The sequence below is a fragment of the Mus caroli genome, chromosome X (assembly GCF_900094665.2).
Source record: "Mus caroli chromosome X, CAROLI_EIJ_v1.1, whole genome shotgun sequence".
Classification (NCBI taxonomy): domain Eukaryota; kingdom Metazoa; phylum Chordata; class Mammalia; order Rodentia; family Muridae; genus Mus; species Mus caroli.
In genome coordinates this window covers 42,547,799-42,557,992 of record NC_034589.1, presented here as the reverse complement: position 1 = coordinate 42,557,992, position 10,194 = coordinate 42,547,799, and the positions used below count along the sequence as shown (strand labels likewise).

The 10,194-nt window shown below is 37.5% G+C and overlaps 1 protein-coding gene across 1 annotated transcript; it reads left to right on the top strand.

Annotated features, from left to right (window-relative positions):
* Nucleotides 1–329: 329 nt before the first annotated feature.
* LOC110286163 (olfactory receptor 10A4-like) lies at nucleotides 330–1,262 on the top strand. Its single transcript, XM_021152633.1, has one exon. It carries the CDS (start codon nucleotides 330–332, stop codon nucleotides 1,260–1,262), a length of 933 nt encoding a protein of 310 aa, XP_021008292.1.
* The last annotated feature ends 8,932 nt before the right edge of the window (nucleotides 1,263–10,194 follow it).

The following is a 10,194-nucleotide window of genomic DNA, read 5'->3' as shown; positions in this document are numbered from 1 at the left end:
AAGGAAAGAAAATAAAAGTAAGATATCCAAGGACTGGATACTACCTATTTCCCAAAGAAATGTTTGAAACTGTGCATATCTATGTATCATAGTCACGTTCTAAATACAACAGGGCAATTTAAAACATGGATTAACTTTCTAAATGGCTCCTGAGAGACTGTACTCAATCACATTAATTTTCAGAGTCCTGAAGAAGCCAATTAGCCTTGATATGGATAAAGCCTCTCAGAACTTTGATTTTTTTCCCTAAAATAGTATTTAATCAATTGTTCTTTTTCAAATTTTTATCCATTTAGATTCAAATCATGGCTATCAGTGAAGAAGAAAATATGACTCAAATTTCAGAAATTATTCTTTTGGGTTTTGGAGATCTCCATGGCCTTCAGTTTCTTCTTTTTGGGCTATTTCTAGCCATTTATGTGATGACTCTTCTGGGTAACATTGTAATTCTCACCGTTGTATACGCTGATTGCTCCCTTCACACACCCATGTATTTCTTTCTTGGCCACTTCTCCTTCCTAGAGATCGGCTACACCACAACAATTGAGCCTGTAATGCTGTGGACATTGTTATCGGCTCATGTGCCTATCTCCTTTCCAGCCTGTGCTTGTCAGTTTTACTTTTTTGCATCTTTGGTGGCGACAGAATGCTTCTTCCTTGCTGTAATGTCTTATGATAGATACATAGCCATTTGTAACCCACTACACTATTCCAGTATCATGGACTCCTGGGGTTGTTTCCAGCTAGCATTGGCCTCTTGGTTGGCTGGATTTCTGGCACCTATCCTGCTCATGATCTTCATTTTTCGCTTAACATTTTGTTCTGCCAATGAGATTGACCACTTCTTCTGTGATTTGAAGCCCATCATGAAACTGGCTTGCACTAATACTCAAGTAGCTGAAATGACTTCTTTTATATGTACCTCATTATTTGCTCTTGGTCCCTTCATACTGACCTTGGCTTCCTATATTCACATCATTTGCACCATTCTGAGTATCCCTTCAACCACAGGGAAGCAGAGGGCTTTCTCCACCTGTTCATCTCACCTGATAGTGGTCAGCCTCTATTATGGGACTCTGGGCATTGTCTATGGCTTCCCATCAATGCCTCAGTATGAAAGTATATTGAAATGTCTTTCTCTTCTGTATACAGTGTTTACCCCTGCTGCCAATTCTATCATTTATACCCTAAGGAATAAGGATGTGAAGGTAGCTCTGAGAAAATTGACACAATGGTGTACATACCTGGTCAAAGAAGGCTAAAAAACATTACAGGCTCATAACACATACTGAAAACTCAGCATTCACCTAAACAGTCTTGAAACAACAATTTGAGTGTGAGCTGATGGTTTATCTAGCACCAAACTCACTGTTTCTATTAACCGAGGAAAATTCACAACCCTGAAGTGTCCATAACAATTTCCTTGGACAATGGAAGGCAAACCCATTTTCCTTAGGAGAACTTTTCCTCTAGTTCACTTTGCTTAGGAGAACATGGCTGAGATGAGAGGGGAGATGAAGGAAAAGACAAGGGAATGCAATTGAAATCTGAGGGTTTCTCTCCAAAGTCATGATAAAAGTGAAAGAGGTAAAAATATTGGAGGACTAAAATTATTCTCAGTTCAGGAATATTCAAGTAATGTGGCTGGTTCTATGATTTAAAGACATATATGCATAAGAATATAATACACCCATAACTAAATAAAGCAATCAATAATTGAAAACTAGACAGCTCTGTGTTTATATATATATATATATATGTATATATATATATATATATATATATATATATACAGTATATGCAATGTATAGAGTATGCAATCTCATGTGCAAAGAAAGATAAATTAATGCTGGTTGTTATGGTGCTCAGCCTTATCCTGAATTCCAGAACTTGGGAGGTAGAGCCATGTGGATCTCTGTGTGTTTCACACCAGCTTGCTCTCGATACTGAGCTACATGACAGTCAGGACTTCAAAGAGAACTCTCCCCAAGAAAAATAAATAATTTAAAATAGCCACATGTAATTGTAGATACATAGAAAATGCCATATGGAATTTGATGTTATCTGTTGTCTCTTCGTTGGAAAACTAAATTTAGGGAAGGTACATCTTGTGAGGTGGGAATCATGTTAAATTAACTGTTGAAAAGGTATCCATGTTTAATAATTCAGTGTAAATGAAAGGTAAATAAGTTGAACAAACCAATTTTAGAGATTTCAGTGGGAACCTATTTAAACATAGACTTAAGACAACTTGTCTTTTAAAAACAAATTACAGACAAAGTCCTTCTCAACAATTTGGATTCAGCTACAGTGGATACCTGACAACAATATCAAATATCAATGTAATCATAAACATCTATTATAAGTGTAAACTCTGGGTGCAAAAAAACCCCTCTGTTTTGTGTGAGCCTCTCTTTTGAATGAATTCTTCATTCTGTACACTGACTTATCATTTACAGCACATCAGACACAGCTTGTATCCATCTAACATTTGCTCAGCTAAGCCAAGGCAGGGAAGAATCAAGTGTCCTCGCCTCCTGGGAACAGAACTGATTTCTGTTTAAGAGATCATCTATTCCTGATAATTCTTTCTTTAACTCTGGACTGTAGTTTGTATAACACACTTGGGGAAAAGACGTATGGTGAACAAAAGGTGTGAGGGATAGGTCCATATGGAAAAGATAAGTCATCTCTTCCATGATAGAGTAGCTTCCATCTGCCAGTGAGAAGGAAACACATCCATGCAACACAGTAATTATAGCTAATTGGATTTCTTCCTTTTTTTAAATATTTGAGCCAGGAAGCTAGCGAGATGGTTTAGCAGGTAAGAGTGCTGACTGCTCTTCCAAAGGTCCTGAGTTCAAATCTCAGCAACCACATGGTGGCTCACAACCACCCACAATGAGATCTGTTGATCTCTTCTGGTATGTCTGAAGACAACTAGTGGACTTATTTATAATAATAAATAAATATTTGGGTGGGAGTGAGCAGGGCCGACCAGAGTGAGCAGAGGTCCTAAATTCAATTCCCAACAACCACATGAAGGCTCACAACCATCTGTACAGCTACAGTGTACTCATATACATAAAATAAACAAAAAAAATCTTAAAAAAAAAGAAAAGAAAAATACCTGAGCCAGGGCCCTATGGAGAGAGATCAGGTAAAGGAATCTATTAAAGGCAGGGTGTTTTCTGCATAACACTTCATTAAAAAGTACTGGAGGAAGCAGATTACATGCTGTACTTTCCTAAGAGAACTGAAGTTCAAAATGGTACTCTCTAAGTTTAGGGACTTAACTCTTGTAGGAAATTATCAGAAAAAAAATATTAATTAGAGAAGGAGCCAGAGAAATACCCAGGGATCTGAAGGGGACTGAAGCTCCATAGAGGGAACATTAACATGAACTAACCAGTACCCTCAGAGCTCCTTGGAACTATACCACCAATCAAAGAAAACACATGGTGGAACTTGTGGCTCTAGCTATATTTGTAGCAGAGGATGGTCTAGTCAATCATCAATGGAGGAGAAGCCCTTGGTCCTGTGAAGGCTCTATGCCCCAGTGTAGGGGAATGCCAGGACCAGGAATGGGAGTGGGTAGGTTGGGGAGCAGGGGGAGGTGGGAGGGTATAGAGGATTTTTGGAGGGGAAACTAGGAAAGGGGATAGCATTTGAAATGTAAATAAAGAAAATATCTAATAAAAAAGAAAAAAGTAAAATAAATATTAATTAGGATATAAGACAATGCCTTAAACAATGGTAAATACTTTTATATGGGCCATACTTTGGCTGATATGAAGCCAGGCATCTGGATAACAATGAAAATTTAGATAACTCTTCTCTTCTAGAAGAACTGTCTATGTCACGTTTTAGGGTACAGTTGTTCCTTCCTATGTAGAAGAATTATAGCTCTTAGCAATGCTTTAAAATGTTGACCTACCATTTCCACTCACTTTTGGCAACTGGCTCTATGAATCTGAGTAACCTAGCTTCTCTGATCTTTAAATCTCTCATATATAAAATGGAAATAATAGCACCTTATCTCTCAAGACTTCTGAGAGTATTAAAAGAGCTGATGCATAAAATCCCTGGTTTGTGACAGGTATTTGATATATGTTAGTTATTATTTTAAAAGTTATTGCCATTACCATGTGGAGATACCATCACACCCTCCCTTGATATAGTAAAGTAGTATGGATCAGGACCTTATCTAAAGCACTGTAAAGTGTTTTAAAAGCAAACGCTAGTAAAATGGGAGGCAAGTTTCTGAGGTGTCTGTTTTGCTGGGTTCTTAGTTCACTATCATTCCTGGCAAGAGTAAATGCTCTGAAAAAAATGTGCTTCCCATATGACTTGATGGAAATACTTTGCAGAAACTTTGGGCCTTGGTGTCTAACATCTAGCTTCTAATGGCTGCTCCGATGCTGTCGACCTCACTATTTCTGCAGAAACCACAATTTCTCCTCTTTACTAACTTATATTTTTCTTCCATAGGGAAAAAATAATCACCCTTCTGACAGCAAGTAGTGTTGAGAAGAGAGGCTAATGGACAAGAGACCTATTCCATAGTTACATGTTTGGCCCCTATCTACCCACCAAACCTTATCTTGCTTTGTTATATCCTCTGCGTATGCTCTGTCCACACTGGAACATTAATTCTATTTCTTAAATTTTCACATTCTTTTGTGTCTTAGAATTTTTTGCATTTCATATTTCTTCTGCTTAGAATGCTTTTTTCAAGAATGTTTTTTTCAAGAATGCTTTTTTAAATTTCCTATCAGCTACATTTTTCCTGACTACCTCATTTATGTTGACTTCCCTATACATACAAATACCTACCACCACTTAGGACAGAATTCTAAGTCATTATAATAATTATCTAATAAACTAGTCACTTTAAAATAATTTGTATATTTATGTGTTTTATACGTTTTTCTTGGAACTTCTGTGCCTGCCCCAACATAAGTTCTCAAAACATACTAGGAAAAATGGCTTTGGATTTTTTAATACCTACTTAGTCACTGGATGGATAGGCAATGGTTTCAATTTGACAGATGAGCAACTTAGGAGAATCTAAAACATTCTCATAAGCTCATTAATTGTCTTACTATAAACAGAATTAATGTCTTCCCTTTTGAATATGACATTGTTACTTCTTGGCACAATGTAGCACGACACAGGTACCAACGAATAATGTTCTGGGTACAGCAGTAGCTTTAAGAATAGAGGGAGTAGCTTCCACATGTGGGCCATAGAAAGTGTTCTTTTTGGCTACAAACTTTCCTTCATAGCACTAAAATACCTTATAAGAGTACTCATACGGGGATCCATCCCATAATCAGCCACCAAACCCAGCCACAATTTCATATGCCAGAAAGATTTTGCTGAAGGGACCCTGTTATAGCTGTCTCATATGAGGCTATACCAGTGCCTGGCAAATACAGAAGTGGATGCTCACAGTCATCTAGTGTATGGAACACAGGGCCCCCAGTTGAGGAGCTAGAGAAAGTACCCAAGGAGCTGAAGAGGTCTACAACCCTATAGGTGGAACCACAATATGAACTAACCAGTACCCCCAGAGCTGGTGTCTTTAACTTCATATGTAGCAGAAGATGGCCTAGTTGGCCATCATTGGGAAGAGAGGCCCTTGGTCTTGTGAAGATTATATGCCCCAGAGGAATGCCAGGGCCATTAAGTGGGAGTGGGTGAGTAGGGGAGCAGGGTGCTGGGGAGGGTATAGGGGACTTTTGAGATAGCATTTGAAATGTAAATGAAGAAAATATCTAATAAAATTTTGAAAAAAAAAAGTTTGACTACCACACGGTTCCCAGACCAGATGTCACACTGAGAGGGCCCACAGAGATTCTTTTTTCCCACTACCCTTTCTTGTCCTCCCACATTGGTGATTATTAGATAATGGTCTCTCAGGAGATAGAAATTATTTTCTTAAGAGATCTAATATACAAATTTGGTTGAAGTGATTTTGATGAAGCAGTGGTAACCAAAAGAGAAGTTATAATATCCATAGTATTTCACAGACACAAAGTAAGTTCTGACATTTAAGCTGGAAGGAAAAACAAGCTTCTTGATTGTCAGTAGACTTTTTTTTTAAGTATATGATTTTGTATTTCATGTATTTAACTCAAACCTCGTCTTGCTGAAACACAGTTTCCTCAAACCTCTCACACAGAGGTGAATGCATCTTTTATCCTAGCTGCTTCCACTGCATGGAAGATATGTTGTGTTGGTTCCCTTGTGCACATATTAACTTACATTCTCCTTCAGTTTCTAACATATCTTGCCTATACTATTCATACCCTCAGGTCTTACATTGAGGGCTCAGTGAATACATTTTTGGTGATTAAGTGAACATTCTCCCTTTCAAATACCAAGTACTTGAAATGCCCAGCCCTGCTTAGCTTCTAAGCTAAGAAAATATCAGGCACATTCAGGGTGGCCATAGACAAAATGAATGTTTCTAATGATCATTTTCATCTGGTCTGGCTTTGGTCTCCTCTAAATGCCAGGATTCAGTGTGTTCCAGGTCGGCACCGACCTCCTCTAACAAATATGGAATATAGATGAGGGTCTGAGCCATCTGTGCTGTTCTGTTTGATTTAAGGTCATCTGTGGCTTTGCCGTCCAGATTTCACCACTAGCATTTCATACATTCATTTCCTGCAGTTCTACTTCCTACAGAAGTAAACACACGGAGGAACAGGCACAGTAATGAGGAAGCCAAGGCTACAGATAAAAGCAACCATAGCCACAATAATACAAATGCATCTAACGGTAAATGAAATTTTGCTCTATTCCAGGTAGTGTGGTAATGTTTTACAGTCACGATTCCATGAAACCCTCACCAGTAGCCCTGCAAAACTGGTACTGTTTATTACCATTTTACAGATGAAGAAGTTGAAGTTCAGAGAAGGTAAATACCAAGATTTCATGGGCTGCAGTTTGTGAAATATGAGACTCTGTAGCTCATCTCCTGACAGGTATTCCATGGATATGTTGGCTTCCTTGTGATTTTTAAATTTTATTTATTTATGTTTTATTAGATATTTTCTTTATATACATTTCAACCACTTTAATGGCAAAGTCAAAGCAACACAAACTTGGAATTCAGAGGTATTTCAGTCAGTATCTTTATAGTAGGGGGCATAGATGAGGGTTAGGCTAAAGTAGGATTTTCTTTTTAGTGCTATTCTATCCCCTTAGGGACATCTGTGAAAGTGACTTAGTCATTTCATGGGATCAAGGGGAGGAGGAGGAAGTTTACATAATGAATTTGCCCAGTTTTCCTCTTATTTCCTGAACCACCTGCCCATGGGGTTCTGAATATTAAGATTCAGAGTTCATTTACTCCCCCTGTTTTAGCACAACTGACAAAGACCTCCCTTCTGACTCCTTCCAAAAGCCTTCTGGAAAGGATGGGAGCATCCCCTGAATGCTGGCAGAAGACAATATTAGAACACTTCAGACAAAGGGCATTTTGATTGGCAGTTAGAATTACATGTTAGACAAAGAGAACCCCCAGGTTTTTGTGCTCTAGCAAACAAGTGCTAGATGAAGGTGGTGATCAATGCCAACTCAATCACTGTAATGCTGGCATGGATGCAGATGAGGAATACACTAAGGCTGACAAACAGGAAAGAAAGTAAGAATTTGGTTTAACTGTTTGGAAGTAATTCAAATTACAGGCATTTATATGAACTGTTTACAATTTATGCCTAATCGCCACCCAGCACAATAACAATTATGCATATCATTAAATATGTGTCAGATTAATTTTGTTGTAAATTCTTAGTATAACAGTGTGTGTATGCACTGTCTTTATAATTTGTTGCTCAGATTGCTCACAACTTAGAATTAAATGAGACAGAACATTGGCTGGGGGGCCCGGGAATGGGAAAGGTGCAGAAGCAGAGGCAGCTGCCTTGGGTTGAATATTTACTATGAGTAGTGCACAAAGTGGATAATCAGCAAATGCATAAATCCCAGCAGCTTCACTGGAGCCCTGCAGGAAGCTCTGCAATCTTTTATTCATTTCCTGTTGATTCTTTGGATGTATTCACGCCCACAGCACGTCCCAAACCTTTTCTGGTGTCCTTGGCCTCCCAAGATACCTCTTCTTTCTTGACTCTAGCTCAGTGAGTTAAGTACGACTTCATCCCAGCCTTTGGGTAGTATATCTGGCTAAGAATTTGCCAGTAAGACTCCTACTTTTTTTTCAAGTTTCAGTCCCTTCTTCCAGAAGGTCTCAGACCTGTAAGTATTTCATTTTCCTCCCACCTTCCCAGAATCTGGCTGCTTGTTCTAGTATTTCACTGTGCCTTTGATTTCTTTCTAGAGATTATTTTTCTGCCATGCACATAATGAGCATTCTTTAAATCTTTGTTTCTTTTTGATATCAAAAAGAAACAAGGCCCAACGGGATTGCACACACACATACACAGACACACACACACACATGTATATGTATGTATATATATATATATATATATATATATATATACAGACAGACCATCCTCCCCACACACACATATATACACAGAAAAGCCATCCTCCCCCATATCCCCATATATATGTATGCATATGTGTATATATATGTATATATATGTATATATATATATATATATATATATACAGACAGACCATCCTCCCCCCCCACACACATATATATATACACAGAAAAGCCATCCTCCTCCATATCCCCATATATATATATATATATATATATATATATATATATATATAGAGAGAGAGAGAGAGAGAGAGAGAGAGAGAAAGAGAGAGAGAGAGAGAGAGAAACCATTCTCACAATGCACACACACACCATATACTATACACACACACCATATACTATATTCACAAACACACATACCACACAAATATATACACAGACAAACCATCCCTCACACACATAGACACATACACACACATACTACACATATACACATACCAAACACATATACACACAAACTAACACACACACACATAGACACATACACATAATATACACATGCACACACACATTCTATACATACCAAATACACTATACAGGAATATACATATGTAACACACACAAATAAGAAAGAGTTCCTGTTGTTCTTTCAATTACCCCCATTTTCTTTTCTTTCTCTGTTAACCTTGTACTTATTACACATCTTTCATATCCAATTACATTCAAAATTCATTTAATGCAAGGTGATTTTATAGGTTTAAAATTGTTTCTTAGCCCAAATTAAACCATTCAAGTAACATTCAAAGATTCTCAATCACAGATCTTCTCAAAAATGATTTCCTTGTAGAGGGATGAAAATGGTCATCACTTTCCCCCTCCACCACTATTTTCAAGACCTAGGAAGGTGAAAAGCAGAAAAGTAAAAGGCATGTAACTTGCATGTAGGTTAACCAAATTGAACTTCCATCAAGGTCTGCCACTGAGTAAGAGAACCATGACAATTGGCTTCTACTTTCTGAGGCCCTAATGACCTCAGACTTCCATAAAATGTGAAGATATGAGAAAGCCTATCTTACAGGAGTGCTAGGAAGACAAATTATCACGCAGATGAGAAGGGTCTGGCACACAATAGTAATTTTTCCCAAGCAGAAAGTTTCAGGTGCTGTGGCTTACTCATGCAGATTTGTTCTGCCTACTATCATTATAGTGAGTCACAATTTCAATTACTTCAAACCTTACTTAATCTCTAGTTGTGTCTCTCACTCTTACGTCTATATCAGTAGTTTTCATTCCTTGGAGACAAAACTGCTTCTTAATAACAAGTATTGTGTGGCTCACCAATCTATCCTCAAATGAAGTTCATAGATAATATGTGCTACCTACATACATAATTTACATAAAATCAATAAAGTGACCTAACAAAAATATAAATGAGAATTGAATGGAAAATAATTTACAACAAAATTATATATATTTCAATAAACAAATGCAGGGACACGACCACATCAGACAGCATAATGAAATGTATGTTTGTACCAACTTACAATAAATAGGTTTTTATAAAAGAATTGCAAGTTATTACATGTTAGAAAAAGAATATAATAGTCAAAGATACAGGAAAATAGTTTTATAAAAGATGCTGTTACATTAATGCAACTCTCAAATATCAACTCTTTTTAAAAAAATCTGAGCCGGGCGTGGTGGCGCACGCCTTTAATCCCAGCACTCGG